The sequence below is a fragment of the Dendrobates tinctorius genome, unplaced genomic scaffold (assembly GCF_039654945.1).
Source record: "Dendrobates tinctorius isolate UK_male_01 unplaced genomic scaffold, ASM3965494v1 ptg000164l, whole genome shotgun sequence".
Classification (NCBI taxonomy): Eukaryota; Metazoa; Chordata; class Amphibia; order Anura; family Dendrobatidae; genus Dendrobates; species Dendrobates tinctorius.
This window is the reverse complement of record NW_027361831.1, coordinates 4,496,004-4,513,326: the sequence shown is the minus strand read 5'-3', so window position 1 is coordinate 4,513,326 and position 17,323 is coordinate 4,496,004. Positions and strand designations below refer to the sequence as shown.

General features: G+C 45.7%; 1 protein-coding gene across 1 annotated transcript in view; it reads left to right on the top strand.

Annotated features, from left to right (window-relative positions):
• The window catches only part of LOC141052993 (uncharacterized), a 136,821-nt gene that overhangs the window by 42,750 nt on the left and 76,748 nt on the right, over positions 1-17,323 (top strand). Inside the window, 1 exon segment of the mRNA XM_073550316.1 lies at positions 12,833-13,834. Within this exon segment, the coding sequence (XP_073406417.1) occupies positions 12,833-13,834 (1,002 nt within the window).

Below are 17,323 nucleotides of genomic sequence, written 5' to 3'. Positions count from 1 at the left end.
CCGAACTCCCCAAACCAACAACGGGCGAGCATGTGCGAGTGTCACCTCCAGGTATCCTCTCCCGCAACGTAGGCCATGATGCCGGCTCGCCCTGACCACCCTAAGGTATTGAAACCCTAGGCTGTACAGAGGCACAGGTAGTCCGTGCAGCCTCCCACTGCACCACCAATGCAAGGACTGCATTAGTGGAAAGATTCGGATGGTCCCTATCCTCGTCCCTTGGAGGGAGGATGGAGTTAGGGTGCCAGCACCATCCTTGATTTTTTGATGAAGCCCCTCTCCCCCCCCCCCCCAACCTGAGGAACAGCTGAAGCTCCAGGGGTGAGGCGCGGAAGGAGGTGAGCTGGGACCTCCAGGGTCGGCACATTGTGGATTCCTGGGCTGCATCACTGGTTTGGGCGCCAGCATGCGCCCCCACAGCTGTAGCGCTCGAGTTCATGTCCTACCCAGGCCTCTGTTTCTGGAGGTCCCGCGCCCCGTGTCCGAGTGGGTGCCGTAAATTTATTCCCCGTATTCTGCCTGTACTAGGCCGCGGGTGGAAGTCCCGCCCCCGTGATGCGTGTACTTCCGGCGGACCCACCCCCGGAGTCTCGGGCAGGCGCCGAAAAATTTAGTCCCCGGCTTCAGCCGGGGCTAGGCCGCGGGCAGAAGCTCTGCCCATATGGCATCACCAGTGGTGCCTCTTCTTCCGGCAGGACCGCCCACACGCCTGAAAAAAGGTGCAGCTGTTCGGCAGGCTGGATACCTAAGGGGATCCAGGACTGGGAACACAGGACTGGGGTAAGTGCTACCCCTGGAGGAGGAAGGCCACCCTCTGTGTTTTGCCAGAGGCTAAGCAGTAACCCCCCCCCTGCAGACATCACCTAAGCAGGGCTACCATGTCCAGAAAGGCTAAGACGCACATGTTTCTGTATACTGCGTGCACCTCCTGTCGGTCCGCCTTCCAATCTGTGAGGCCTGCGAGTCCGAACGTGCCCAGGAGCCCTCCCCTGTGACCGAGCCCAGTGTTCCTAGCCCCCCCGGAATGGGCTCTGTCTCTGTCGCAGTCCATGGCATCGCTTACGAAAGCAATCGAGTCCCTTTGAGCCCCAGATAGGGGCAGGGATAGCGGCTCGCTTGTCTTAGAGGGGTCCTCCACCTCACAGGAGCCTCCGGCCTGCAGGGGCCGCTCTCTCACTAGGCAGACGTGGGGGAAACGAACCCACACAGCGTCTCCCGGTCCGTCCGGTGCCTTGGCATCCGTGAGCTCTGCCTCTCTCTCGCTCGCACTCGCCAGTAGTCGATAACAAGCAGAACTCAGATTACGACTCGAACGAGCTCCTTGACTTAGTAACTCCGGGTTACCAGGAAACAGTGGACAGCCTTATCGAGGCCGTCAACCAGACCCTGGGGATTGACAATGAATCCACCCTGGCCTCAGGGCACAAGGTGTCATTTAAGCGGGTCAAGCAGCCTCATAGAATATTTGCAGCTCACCCAGAGTTTGACGACATAGTACAACGACACAGGGAATGGCCGGACAGGCGTTTCTCAGGCCAGAAAGCGCTCGAGGCAAGATACCCGTTTGCCCTTGATCTCCGTAAAAGGTGGGCGGAATCCCCGGCGGTAGATCCACCCGTGCCGCGCTTGGCCTCTAAAACCCTCTTGTCCATACCTAATGGTTCCTCTATCAAGGATCCCACCGACCGTCTCATAGAGACCCTGGCTCGCTCAGTATTTGAGGCGTTGGGTTCAGCACTCTCTCCCGCGTTCGCAGCAACTTGGGTAGCTAAGGCCGTGGGTTCTTGGTCGAAATCATTAAACAGAGCCTTGCAGGGTATGGACCTGCCTGCAGAGGTAGCAGATATTGCTAATCAGATTGCGTTGGCTGCAGACTATTTGATTAATGCGTCTTTGGCGTCAGCTACAGTTAGGTCCATATATATTTGGACAGAGACAACATTTTTCTAATTTTGGTTCTAGACATTACCACAATGAATTTTAAACAAAACAATTCAGATGCAGTTGAAGTTCAGACTTCTTTCAGCTTTCATTTGAGGGTATCCACATTAAAATTGGATGAAGGGTTTAGGAGTTTCAGCTCCTTAACATTTGCCACCCTGTTTTTAAAGGGACCAAAAGTAATTGGACAATTGACTCCAAGGCTATTTCATGGACAAGTGTGGGCAATCCCTTCGTTATGTCATTCTCAATTAAGCAGATAATAGGCCTGGACTTGATTTAAGGTGTGGTGCTTTCATTTGGAAGGTTTTGCTGTGAAGGAAACATGCTGTCAAAGGAGCTCTCCATGCAGGTGAAACAAGCCATCCTTAAGCTGCAAAAACAGAAAAAACCCATCCTAGAAATTGCTACAACATTAGGAGTGGCAAAATCTACAGTTTGGTACATCCTGAGAAAGAAAGAAAATGCACTGGTGAACTCATCAATGCAAAAAGACCTGGGCGCCCACGGAAGACAACAGTGGTGGATGATCGCAAAATAATCTCCTTGGTGAAGAGAAACCCCTTCACAACAGTCAACCAAGTGAACAACACTCTCCAGGAGGTAGGCGTATCAATATCCAAATCTACCATAAAGAGAAGACTGCATGAAAGTAAATAAAGAGGGTTCACTGCACGGTGCAAACCACTCATAAGCATCAAGAATAAAAAGGCTAGACTGGACTTTGCTAAAAAACATCTAAAAAAGCCAGCACAGTTCTGGAAGAACATTCTTTGGACAGATGAAACCAAGATCAACCTCTACCAGAATGATGGAAAGGGAAAAGTATGGCGAAGGCGTGGTACAGCTCATGATCCAAAGCATACCACATCATCTGTAAAACATGGCGGAGGCAGTGTGATGGCTTGGGCATGCATGGCTGCCAGTGGCACTGGGTCACTAGTGTTTATTGATGATGTGACACAGGACAGAAGCAGCCGAATGAATTCTGAGGTATTCAGAGCCATACTGTGTGCTCAGATCCTGCCAAATGCAGCCAAACTGATTGGTTGTCGTTTCATACTACAGATGGACAATGACCCAAAACATAAAGCCAAAGCAATCCAGGGGTTTATTAAAGCAAAGAAGTGGAATATTCTTGAATGGCCAAATCAGTCACCTGATCTCAACCCAATTGAGCATGCATTTCACTTGTTAAAGACTAAACTTCAGACAGAAAGGCCCACAAACAAACAGCAACTAAAAACCACAGCAGTGAAGGCCTGGCATAGCATCAAATAGGAAGAGAAACAGCGTCTGGTGATGTCCATGAGTTCAAGGCTTCAGGCAGTCATTGCCAACAGTTTTCAACCAAGTACTAGAAATGAACATTTTATTTACAATTATTTAATCTGTCCAATTACTTTTGTTCCCTTTAAAAATAGGGTGGCACATGTTAAGGAGCTGAAACTCTTAAACCCTTCATCCAATTTTAATGTGGATACCCTCAAATGAAAGCTGAAAGTCTGAACTTCAACTGCATCTGAATTGTTTTGTTTAAAATTCATTGTGGTAATGTCTAGAACCAAAATTTAGAAAAATGTTGCCTCTGTCCAAATATATATGGACCTAACTGTAGCTGCGCAGCACTCGCTGCCGCAAATGCAATTTCTATTAGAAGGGCTATCTGGTTGAGGACTTGGCATCAACCCCCAAGAAGTCCTTAACTTCTTTATCTTATCAGAGCGGCCGCCTTTTCGGTGAGAAGTTGAGAAGTTAGACCAGCTTATCTCTGACTCCACAGGGGGAAAGAGCAGTTTTCTCCCTCAACAAAGGGTTAAACAGCCTTTTCGTCAGCAGCTTCAGACATGGTTTCAGTTTTTTCGCAACCCCATGTGGGCTTCAGCAACCAACTCCGCCGTTGCAGGTCGCCCCAACCAGGACAGGGATCGTCAGGTCTCATATACTTTAGAGCCAACCCATTTCGGAGAATGCGATCCCAACCGCCCAGATCAAGGGGACCTAGGTCCCAAAGATCTTCAGCCAAATGACTCGAGGCAAGTTCCTGGCTCTCCGTCATTCTAGACACATGGGTAGGGGAGCTGGTATCCTCGGGGTACAAATTAGACTTTGTCAAACAGCCCCCAAGATTATTTTTTCTTTCTTGTCCTCCCAAAATGGAATCCTGGGCACAGGCCTTGTTCAAGGACATCGAATTGCTCCGGCAAAACGGTGTTGTCATCCCCGTACCGGAAAGCAAAAGATGTCAGGGGTTCTATTGTTGAGGGAGCTATTTAGGGAGGGCTAAATTAACCCTTCACGGTTGATCCAGTGATTTCCAAATTAATTCACGGCGTTGCTAGCAACTGGGAATGACCACATGGAGACGGGGGTCTCTGTTCGGGAGGATCCAGGCAGATCACTAACCCCCTTTATTATGTCACCTTTTTATAGTATTTTGCTTAATTATGCAAAGTACTCAGTTACCAATAACATCATTGTAATACATTCACTTTATAAGCCAATAGTGTTGCAAGAAAATCGGAATATGTCCCTAGCTGCGTGACGTAGAAAATATAACAATAGCACATTCTTTTAGGGTCTCATATCTTGTACAAGCTAGAACAGTGTAGTTTCATAACAGCTGCGAACTTTCACCTAATTACAAAATTTATCTTGTAAACAACAAAATGGCGTCGCAAGCACAAAAATGGATCCTGGAGAACAAGATGTCCTGTACACCTGAAAACTGTACTTCACAGTCCTCCCTAGATAAATTTTGTTAACACATATGCAGCATCAGAGGTGCTATCCCAAGCTAACAGCTTGAGGTTTACTGGTCTTCACATGACTGATGCCGTGTTATCAGTCATGGCTGTCGCGGCGCACCCATCCCCCCTGTATACTACAATTTACGAATAACAATTTTTGATAACGGTGGTGGAGATCTTTTGTAGGTAGCCATGTGCATGGCTTCAACATCTTCATCAAGTATCCTTTTAAGATCGGTGCAGAGAAGAGAAGGGGCAACGACGCCTTTGGTATCATCATTAGCTGTTTTAATGCAGAATTTCCTAATACATACAGAAATACACCAAAAAACAAGTTTTAGTATCACATATGCAACAAGGATACAGGCAGCAATGTGTAATAAGCTTTGTAAGATCCCAGCTACCCAGCCCCCAATTCCCTTAAACCAATTGGCTGGATTGAGAAAGGAGAAGGTGTCTGACCACCAACTGTCCTTATTACGATCATTGTCTTTACCGTATTGATCTCTGAGTCTTTGAATATCTTCTAACTTTAACTTTTATCTTCCACCAATATTAATATGGAAAATGCGAAAAACTAAAACATTATGTCCCCTTTATTTGCTATTAGCTTGTTTAACCAGCTTGCAGTGCGATGCGTGAATACAAGTCAGTCTTCCTTCTAGTTTCACTGATGTAGGGGAGATGAGGAGAACTTGATAGGGACCGTCATACAAGGGTTCTAGTCCGTGCTTCCTGACATGCCTCTTCACGACAACCAAATCACTAGGCTTCAGGTTATAACAGGTGTCGGTTTCTGCTGAATCTGGAAAAGAAGAGGAAACTAGAACATAGGTGTTAGCAAGATTTTTACTAAGCTGAATAACACATTGAACAGCATGGTCAATTTCTTCTGATAACTGCTGATGCTGGAAATTTGCAACTGGGGGCCTAGCACCAAACAATATCTCATATGAGAACAGGCCATGTTTTGCAATAGGGGTAGTACGGATGTGGTATAGTACAATGGGTAGGAGCTCTGGCCATGCAGCTGTAGTCTCCTGCATCATTTTGGTCAATTGTCCCTTCAGTGTGCCGTTCAGCCTCTCAACTTTCCCACTGGAGTGTGGGTGGTACGGAATATGGAGGGCTACAGTGGATCCAAGCATTGTCAGAACTTCTTGGTACACATGAGAAGAAAAGGCCGGGCCTTGATCACTTTCAACAACTTCTGGAACCCCATATCTGCATATGACTTCCATCACCAGTTTCTTTGCTGTTGTCTTTGCAGTCATGTTGGTAACAGGGAATGCTTCCGGCCAACTAGAGAACCGGGGCCAAGTAGAATTTTTGCACCAGTGCAAGGGCCTGATTATTTCCTTGATATATAGGTCCATGCGCCCATGTGGCAATAGCAGGGTACATCCGCTTAGGGAGACACACGAGTTGGTCCTTTTTCCAGAGACCATTATCCATACGTGCCCCATCAGTCTTCCATTGCTTCACCTTTTCCTTTGGAGACATTCTCTGCATTGTCATTAAGTGGTCTCGCGGGGTCCAACAGAAAACTTCAGTCTGTTGTAGATCATCAGGTTCTTGTAGGGTTAATGCTTCTTGTAACTGTTTACGCTGAGAGCGTGTGGTCACCATAGTTGGTATGGTTGGTTCAACGGGTAAAAGAGCGGCGGCTTTTGCTTGCATATCCGCAAATGTGTTGCCAACAGTCTGTGGAGTGATCCTAGGACCGTGCGCCTTAACTTTGATAATGGCCACCTGAGTAGGTAATTTGATCGAGTCCATGAGGGTTTTAACAGCTTCAGCATTTTTCACTGGGGTTCCGGCAGTAGTAATAAACCCTCGATTGGCCCATAGAGCCCCAAAATCATGAGCAATACCAAATGCATACCGTGAGTCCGTGTATATATTAGCCTGTCTGTTCTTGGCCAAAGTACATGCAGTAGACAGAGCCTGGAGTTCTGCTTCTTGTGCTGACTGTGAGGGCGGGAGCGCAGCTGCATGCACTACAGTGTCCTCTGTGGTAACAGCGTATCCCGTGTGGAATCTACCAAACTCATCAGCATATCTTGAACCATCCGTGTATAACACCAGATCGGGATTTGGGAGTGGATTCTCACTGACATTTGGTGGAGTAGCTGTTTCCTCTATCAGAAATTGGGGACAATCATATTGGAGGTAATCCTCATCACTGCCATCTTTCCTTATAGTTCATTATACCGTCTTTCAAGGCATTGTAAAGGGGTTGCATTATGCGGGATGCATCCGGTATCCACTGACAACAATAAGTGCATAGTCCAAGAAAACGCTGGAGTTCAGTTTCATCTATTTTCATTTTTTGGGAAAGGAAGGAAGCTCACAGCTATTTTTTCTTTCTTCTGCGAGGTGTCTGGCACCCTGAAGGAGACAGTGACCCAAGAATATCACTTGACCAAGGCAGAACCCAAGTCTCGAGGCCGAAACCCGACAGTTCAGTGCTGCCAGATACTTAAGGAGGCTAACAGTGGCAACAATGGCAAAAGACACCTGCTCATATTTTTTGCAAACTGGTTGGGACTGTTTTGGGTCCCTTATGGCATAACTGTCCATGTTAACTGTCGTCCCTGATAAGTGAATTCAAATAGAAACTGGCAATCTGGGTGTAACGGAATGCTAAAGAAGGCATTGGTAAGATCAATAACTGTAAACCAAGCAGCATCCTGGGGTATTTGGGACAAAAGAGTAATATTGGGGGTGGATCTGAGCCTATCAGGGCCATCATAACCGTAAGAAGGGCATGCAAAATACAGATTTCTTCACTGTCTTCATCTGCATAGGGGTTATGTAACGTAAGAGCCATCTGACCATCATCTTGAAATTGTATTTCGGAGCGGAACTGTGATAATAAATCTGCCCCTAGTAAATTTACAGGACATGTGGGAAAGATTACAAACTGAGTAGTAACCTCGGGGAAGGGTTTTATGGGGTTTATAAAAGTATATTAATTGGGTCTGCCATCTACTCCGATTAAAACAGCGGCCTGTATGACAATCTCTCTGAAAATGTCCGAATCGGGCACAGCGCCAGAATTGCTGACGAGAATTAGCAGCGAGGGGCTGAGGAGTAAGGTTCTCAAGAGATATTGGAGCGTGGGAGCTGGAGTTTGAGGGGGAGCTGTGTGTTCATAGCTGCAGTGGGGGCGATGGGAGGGGGCTGGAGCAGCTACGGCTGCTAGCTTGTTTTTTTTTTTCTTTTCTCTCTCTCTCTGCTGAACAGAGCGGGTTAAAGTCTTCTGAAAACTTTTTTTTTTTTTTCTGGATCTGGTGAACCACTACTAAGGCTGACGGCTGATAATAATAGGTACCATCAGCAAAGGTGGGGGCTGCTACTCCCGGTCTCCTTGTACAATTGTCATCTAGCAGGGAGACCTCTTCTTTCAAATCATCACTTTTAACTATTTGTCTGCCTGACACATTAGTCTCCTTAATCTCAGTTCCTTCTTTAATCACTTTCTCACACCACAGTCACTTTCTTGAACCACAATACATCCCATCCTTGCCATAATAATAGACAATTTTTCCTTCTTCAACATAGCAGTAACAGAAACAATCAGAATTCACTTTCTCTGTTCTTCCTAACACCTTCGTTACACAATTCATATGCCAAGCCACAAAATTCTTCTTTTCCTTCCATGGATTCTCTCATTTAGAGCTAAATATCCTTACTTCAGTTGTGCACAATACTGGAGCGGCCGTCTCAGTTTTTTCCACCGGGTCAACCCCCTCTGGGAAGCCCAAAATTCACGGTACTCAGTGAAAGGAGGAAGGCGTCTCGGACTATCCCTCCGGACACCTCTGATTATACATATATATATCTATATATACCTGAGTAACGTATCCTACCCATTCTTCAATCACTTCACCACGCGTGATTTCTAACAATGATCAGGACATCAGGATATTTTGACTATAAAGAGAGTCACAACCACTGGTCAATCCGGGGTGTCCGTCCCTTATGAGGTACGGTTCAAGCACTGGGCCCCCAACGGGACTGCACCTCTATATGATTCCACCCATGAATCACCCCACCATGGGGACAAACCTCAGATCCTCTTTGCAACAACAAGCACAGGAAAACCACACCAACGGTCAGTCTGAACAGTATAGCTGCCAACTTACCGTGGTTGTCGTGGGGGATGATCAGTCCCAATTTTCCAGCACCTGTGTCCACTCCGAGGGTCCTTTGTCTTGTTGTCCTCCGGTGGCAGAGGCGTCCCTGTTCAGGGGCCCCACAGTGGGCGCCAAGCTGTTGAGGGAGCTATTTAGGGAGGGCTAAATTAACCCTTCACGGTTGATCCAGTGATTTCCAAATTAATTCACAGGGCGTTGCTAGCAACTGGGAGTGACCACACGGAGACGGGGGTCTCTGTACGGGAGGATCCAGGCAGATCACTAACCCCCTTTATTATGTCACCTTTTTATAGTATTTTGCTTAATTATGCAAAGTACTCAGCTACCAATAACATCATTGTAATACATTCACTTTATAAGCCAATAGTGTTGCAAGAAAATCGGAATATGTCCCTAGCTGCATGACGTAGAAAATAGAACAATAGCACATTCTTTTAGGGTCTCATATCTCATATCATGTAAAAGCTAGAACAGTGTAGTTTCATAACAGCTGCGAACTTTCACCTAATTACAAAATTTATCTTGTAAACAACAAAATGGCGTTGCAAGCACAAAAATGGATCCTGGAGAACAAGATGTCCTGTACAACTGAATACTGTACTTCACACTATTCCAACCTGTTCATGATCCCCAAAAAGGACGGGACTGTCAGGCCCATTCTGACCGTAAAGCTTCTGAACAGATTTGTCAGGGTCAGACATTTCCGGATGGAGTCTCCGCTCGGTTGTAGCTGCCATAGAACAGGGAGAATGTTTGGCCTCTATCGACATCCAAGACGCGTACCTGCACATCCCCATTTTCCCTACACATCAGAAATTTCTACACTTCGCTATCAACGGCCTACACTTTCAGTTCGCAGCTCTCCCCTTCGGGCTAGCTACCGCCCCCAGAGTGTTCACAAATGTCATGGCGGTCGTCATGGCCATCCTGCACTCCCGGGGCATAGTCGTCTTGCCTTATTTAGTTGACCTCTTGATCAAGGGCCCTTCATATCGAGCCTGCGAGGAGAGTGTCAACATCAAGCTAGATACTCTTGCCTGCTTAGGGTGGTTGGTCAACCTGAAGAAATCCTTCCCGGTCCCAGCTCAGAGGATTTCCTTTTTAGGGATGATCTTCGACACCTCCCAAGGGTTGGTAATTCTCCCTCGAGACAAGGCCCTAGCTCTTCGGCAGGGAGTCCAGGTACTTCGCCAGCCAGTCCCTCATACCATTCGTTTTTGCATGAGGGTCTTAGGGAAGATGGCAGCAATGGAAGCAATTCCATTTGCTCAACTCCATCGTGGCCCCCTGCAGCACGCCCTCTTGGCATCGTGGGACAAGAACCCGTTTACACTTGACCACCGATGCCGGTTGTCCTTGCAGGTCAGACAGGCACTCGGGTGGTGGACAGTTCCTCCCTTCAGGGGAAACCCTTTCCCCGGACCATTGGTTGGTGGTCACAACCAACTCCAGTCTCCTCGGCTGGGGAGCGGTTTTTCGCCATCACGCGACCCAGGGACGGTGGTCTCTGCAGGAGGCACGCCTCCCTATGAACTTGCTAGAGATACGAGCGATCCGGCTGGCTTTGCAACGTTTTCATCATCTTCTAGCAGGCCGCCCCGTCCGGATTCAATTGGACAATGCCGTGGCTTACATAAATCATCAGGGGGGCACCCACAGCAGGGCTGCCATGCACGAGGTGAGGCACATCCTTCACTGGGCCGAGAGAACCACTCAGTGATCTCGGCAGTCCACATTCCGGGCATAGAGAACTGGGTGGCAGACTTCCTCAGCCGGCAGGGTCTTGCGTCCGGGGACTGGTCACTACACTCCGAGGTCTTCCGGCAAATTTTCCGATGTTGGGGAATCCCGGATGTGGACCTGATGGCCTCCAGGCAATCGCCGTGGATGCGTTGGTTCTGCCATGGAACCAGTTTCGCCTCCCATACCTATTTCCCCCACTGCCGCTATTCCTGAGGGTCATCAAGAAGATCAAGGCAGAAGGGGTTCCAGTGATTCTGCTGGTCCCACATTGGCCTCGTCGTAGTACGCAGATCTGGTGCAGCTACTCACCGATGTTCCCTGGAGACTGCCAGAGCGCCCAGACCTACTTTCCCAGGGCCCGATCTACCACCCTTACTCAGGGGCCCTGTGTTTGATGGCTTGGCCATTGAATCTTGGATTCTGACCCAGGCTGGGTTCGGACACAATGTGGTTGCTACAATGGTTAGCGCCCGGAAGCCGGCCTCAGCACGTATTTACCACCACACCTCGAAGATTTTCTTCTCATGGTGTCGGGACCACGGTTGTTCTCAACCGAGATTCTCTATTCCCAACATTTTGGCGTTTCTCCAGTCTGGCTTAGACTCGGGTTAATTCCAAGTTCCCTCAGGAGACAGATATCTGTCTTATCCGTCCTGTTCCAGCGCATAATTGCTACCAATCTGCAGGTAAAGACCTTCATCCAGGGGGTCTCACACTTGGTACCCTCCTATGGGACCCCTCTGGACACCTGGGACCTTAACCTGGTCCTAAGCATTCTGCAGAAAGCTCCTTTCGAACCACTACAAGTTGTCTCTTTGACATACCTTTCCTGGAAGGTGGTGTTCTCGTGGCAATAACATCAATCAGGCGGGTCTCGGAGCTGGCAGCTCTATCATTCCGAGCTCCGTTCCTGATGTTTCACAAGGATAAGGTAGTTCTCAGGCCAGCTCCCCCTTTTCTGCCAAAGGTCGTTTCCTCATTTCACATTAAGGAGGACATTGTCTTGCCCTCCTTTTGCCTGGCACCGGTACACTGGGTAAAAAAAGCTCTTCATACGTTGGACCTGGTGAGAGCTCTCAGGCAGTATGCGTCACGGACGGCATCCTTTCGTCAGACAGACACGCTGTTCGGGCTCCCCGTGGGTCACAGGAAGGGACTTGCTGCCTGAAAAGCGACCATAGCCAGGTGGATTTGGCTGACGGTCCAGGAATCCTACCGTATCAGAGGCGCAGCTGTTCCAGCAGGGATCAGAGCGCACTCAACTCGAGCAGTGGGTGCCTCTTGGGCTCTTCGGCACCAGGCATCAGCAGAGCAGGTATGCAAGGCGGCAACCTGGGCCAGCCTGCACACGTTCTCCAAACATTACAATGTCCGTACTCAGGCTTCAGCACGCGCAAGCCTGGGTAGAAGGATTCTCCAAGCAGCGGTGGCGTACCATTAGACAGGAGGTGCGTGTAGCTTGGACCGGTGAGTCAGCTTCCCACCCAGGAACTGCTTTAAGACGTCCCACAATCCTGTGTCCCCCAATGAGGCGAAGGAGACACATGGATTTTTGTGATAACTCACCGTAAAATCCTTTTCTCCGAGACGCTCTTTGGGGGACACAGCACCCACCCTGCTAGCCAATTGGCTCCTTTTTGTTTATTAATAGGTATTTATGATACCAGGTGGGTTTTCTAGTCATGTTGTTACCTGCATTGAGGTTGATTTTGTCTTGTTGTGATCTCCTACTGCTTTTGCACCGAACTGGTTTCGCCTGCAATCGAGGCGAGGGTGTATACTGTGGAGGGGGAGCTAACCTTTTTTTCATTCACTTAGTGTCAACCTCCTGACAGCAGTAGCATACACCACAGTCCTGTGTCCCCCAATGAGCGTCTCGGAGTAAAGGATTTTACGGTGACTTATAACAAAAATCCATATTTCTATTGACAGATGGTAAGTGTAGATGTAGTCTTCTTTTTTAGGGGTGGGGTGGACTGGAAGTCTTTTATTGATATTTTATTCTACATAATACTTTTTGGAGACTTATTATTGCAATATCTGCGAGGAAGAATAAACAAAGAGGTGGAGAGCTCTATTATTCTACTGGGTTCTGCTCTGAGGTTTACTGTTAGATTGTGCATAGTTTTTGTCTTAGAAATGAATTTAGATAAATAACACCAATATAAGTTTTTATGGATATTTTAAAATCTAATTCAGGATATTTGATTTAAAAATAATCTTTACTTTTGACAGATGACTGCGCCAGGAGATCAGAGGGACTACTGACATCTTCAGTTTTTAAATCTGATGACCTTAATATCACACAAGATATAACTGATGTTTATGCCACCATTCCAGAAATACCAACATCCTTTCACAGCAAAGATCCATCATTTGATAATTTTAAACAGGTCCAATATTCTGATTCATTTAGCCAAAATTTAGAGCTTCTTAGACAAAAAAGAGTTCATGCAGGGGAGCAGTCATATTCATGTTCACAATGTGGTAAATGTTTTGTAAATAAGTCAAAACTTGTTACACATCAAAGGACTCACACAGGTGTGAAACCTTTTTCATGTTCAGAATGTGGGAAATGTTTTTCATATAGATCAAAGCTTGTTACACATCAGAGAAGTCACACAGGGGAGAAGCCTTTTTCATGTTCAGAATGTGGGAAATGTTTTGCATCTAGATCAAAGCTTGTTACACATCAGAGAAATCACACAGGGGTGAAACCTTTTTCATGTTTAGAATGTGAGCAATCTTTTGCAGATAAATCAAATCTTATTACACATCAGATAAGTCACTCAGGGGAGAAGCCTTTTTCATGTTCAGAATGTGGGAAATGTTTTGCACAGAAATCACATCTTTTTACACATCAGAGAACTCACACAGGGGAGAAGCCATTTTCGTGTTCAGAATGTGATAAATCTTTTGCAGATAAATCAAATCTTGTTGTACATCAGAGAAGTCACACAGGGGAGAAACCATATTCATGTTCAAAATGTGGGAAATGTTTTACATATAAATCACATTTTGTTAAACATCAGAGATTTCACACAGGGGAGAAACCATATTCATGTTCACAATGTGTGAAATATTTTGCAGATAAATCAAATCTTGCGGCACATCAAAAAACTCATACTGGGGATAAGTCATTTTCATGTTCAGAATGTGGGAAATGTTTTACACGTAAATCACAACTTTTAGCACATTGGAGAACTCACACAGGGGAGAAAAGATTTTCATGTTCAGATTGTGGGAAATATTATGCCAACAAAAGGAGTCTCACTAAACATCAAATATCTCACAAAGAGAGAAGTCCTTCTCATACCTACAAAGTATGAAATATTTTACTCCAAAATCACATTTTGTTGACCAAAGGAAAACTCACACAGAGAGAAACCGTGTATTTTTTACAAACTGTACAAGAAAACACGTAGCAGAGAGTCAAACCAAATCAGAGAAGTCACATAGGGGAGAAACCATTTTCATGTTCAGAATGTGAGAAATATTTAACCAACAAAAGTAGTCTTACTAAACATCAAATATCTCACAAAGGGAGAAGTCATTCTCATACCTAAGTGGTAAATATTTAACTCAAATCATATTTTGTTCACAGAATCATAGAATGTTAGAGTTGGAAGGCACCTCAGTGGTCATCGTGTCCAACCCCCTGCTTAATGCAGGATTCACTAAACCATCTCAGACAGATGTCTGTCCAGCCTCTATTTGAAGACTTCCATTGAAGGAGAACTTGCCACCTCTCGGGCAACTTGTTCCACTCATTGATCACCCTCACTGTCAAAAAGTTTTTTCTAATATCTAATTAGTATCTGCTCCTTATCACTTTAATTCCATTGCTTCTCGTATTCCCATGTGCAAATGAGTATATTAATGATCTCTCTACACTGCTGTCACTTCAGATATTTGTAGACAGCTATTAAGTCTCCTCTTAGCCTTCTTTTTTGCAAGCATTCCCAGATCCTTTAACCTTTAAGCCTCATAGGGCATACTTTATAGTCCGCATACCATCCTGGTAGCTCTTCTCGAGCTTGCTCCAGTTTTTCAGTGTCTCTTTTTAACCCCTTTCCGACATCAGGCATAATAGTACGCCGACACCGGACTCCCTCTGTTTGATGTGGGCTCCGGCGGTGAGCCCACATCTTTCCTAGGACATGTCAGCTGTTTTGAACAATTGATATGTGCCCGTAATGTCTGCGAGTGGAATCATGATCCACCACCGGCTATTAACCTGTCAAATGTTGACAGCGGCATTTAACAAGCGCTTCTGACTATTGGGCCGTAAACACGCCCACCTTTTACCCTGTTACATGATCGTGGGTCACCGGTTCGTTGGTATGACAACAAGAGGTCTCATGGAGGTATCAATGGTTGTCAGTGCCGGCTTGCTGTGAGCGCCACCCAGTGGTCGGCGCTCATAGCAAGTGAGTAAATCTGCTACATAGAGGCGATTTGATCATCACCTCTATGTAGCAGAGCCAATTGGGTTGTGGCAGCTTCTAGTCTCCCATGGAGACTATTGAAGCATACCAAGAGATAAAAAAATGTTTTTGATATAAAAAAATGAAAAAAATATAAAAGATTAAATCACACCCCTCTTTTCCATTCAAAATAAAACAAAAAAAAAATCAAACATACTTATTTAGTATCACCGTGTTCAGAATTGTCCGATCTATCAATAAAAAAAGGATTAACCTGATCGCTTAACGGCGTAGCGAGAAAAAAGTAAAAACGCCAGAATTGCAGTTTTTTGGTTGCAGCAACATTGCATTAAAATGCAATAATGGGCGATCAAAAGATCATATCTGCACCAAAATGGTAACATTAAAACAACAGCTCAATGCGCAAAAACGAAGCCCTTACCCAACCCGAGATCACTAAAAAAATGGAGACGCTACGTGTATCAGAAAATGGCGCATTTTTTTTTCACAAAGTTTGGAATTTTTAATCACCACTTAGATAAAAAAGGACCTAGACAAGTTTGGTGTCTTTGAACTCGTAATGACCTGGAGAATCATAATGGCAGATCAGTTTTAGCATTTAGTGAACCTAGTAAAAAGGCCATTTAAAAAAGGTCATTATGATTTAAAAAGCGAAAACACAGTAGTTTGACAATAAATTTAACTTTTCTTTACCACAGTGATAAGCATGTTCATATTAAAATATTTACATACATGATCCATTCCTTCTTTGTAGGAACATCTGGTGTGATCCATTACAATTAAAATAGGATGTCTCACTCTCCCCATCTCCATAATCTCAATCCATAATGCTGGGGTAAGATTATATAAACAGAAACCACTGTACAAAAGGATTAGGGCTACAGCAACATCACATATTTTATACAGAATAATGGCTGCTTCGAACACTTTTGACCTGGCTTCTGAGTTTGGGCTCCCTCTGGTGGTTGCTGCTGGTAATAGAGCTGGTCTGGCTGACAGAAGCCAATCACCTGAGGAGGATGATTGGAGGTCAGGTGTTACAGACTGGAGAGATTTAAGTGAGCAACCTTCCCTCAGTTGTTGCCAATGAATTGGTTTTCTTCCTGAGCATTTTGGAAGTCTGCTTGCCTCCTGCTTTGTCCTGCATCTTTCAGATAAGTTATTTGTCTGCTTGAATCTTTTTGCATTTGATCCATTTTTTGCTTTTCTCTGATTTCTGCTTTGCTGGTGTGAGTTCAGCCTTGTTTCCTGCTGGGACCTGTGCTGGACTCTGTTCCATATGCCACAGCTCATGTCAGTCTTTTCAGTGTTTCTAATCCCCTTTTATATCAGTATCTTTTGTTTTGCGTCCAGTTCACAGCAGAGTTCTGATTTAGTGGGGGGGAGGTCGTGTGGCCTCAGTATTTTTGCATATCAGACGTGTTGGATTTTTTCTTAGGGTTTTTTGCGTGATTGCAGACAGTATCCTTTCCTGTATTGTTCTATCTAGACAGTTTGGGCCCCATCATTTGCTTACTTTATTTGCTTACTCTATTTTCTGCCTGTGTTTTGTGCCTCATCTTGTCTCACCGGAAATATATGTTCAGGGGCTATCTGTTACTTTGGGGTTCTACTCCAGGGCAGTTTAGCTTTCCCCTTTCTCTCGTTAGGCTTAGTTAATTCTTTGGCTGTGCCGAGGCGTCTAGGGCATCGTAGGTACGTCCCACGGCTAAGTCTGGTTGTGTTGTCAGTTTAGGGGTCTGCAATCCGCTAAGTTACCAACCTCTCTGGTTATCTGGTTGCCTAGCCTATTCCCCTGCTATCCTCCATGGTTACCTAATCATAACAAATGGCGCTATCTCCATAGTTCTTTATACATGTAGATCAGCCTCCAATTCAGGTAGTTTCTATTCTGAAATGCTCTTTATATGAAGAAGATCCGTGTTTCTTTATACCGAGTAGAGAAGCTCCAAGGACTAAGAGCCCATCTTGTACTAACACGCTGGAGGCCAGGCCTGGAGTATCCACCCATGGTGTCCGTAGTCTCTCATTTTTGGTTCTAGCATTTTTTTTTAGAATAAATAATTTTATCATTCAGTCCTGTAGTAATGACTTTGTTAATCATGTTTTGTGGGAGGGTTCGTCTAAATCCATCTAAATGTTATCAATTTATGTGCAAGAAACAATAAACGTCCTACCGCAGTTTTACCGTGTGTGTCCAGTGTTCGTTCTTCTACATACCCTAATAAAAACCTTGTAGTTTCCAGCCAAACATGCCGAGTATGATTATACAATTGTA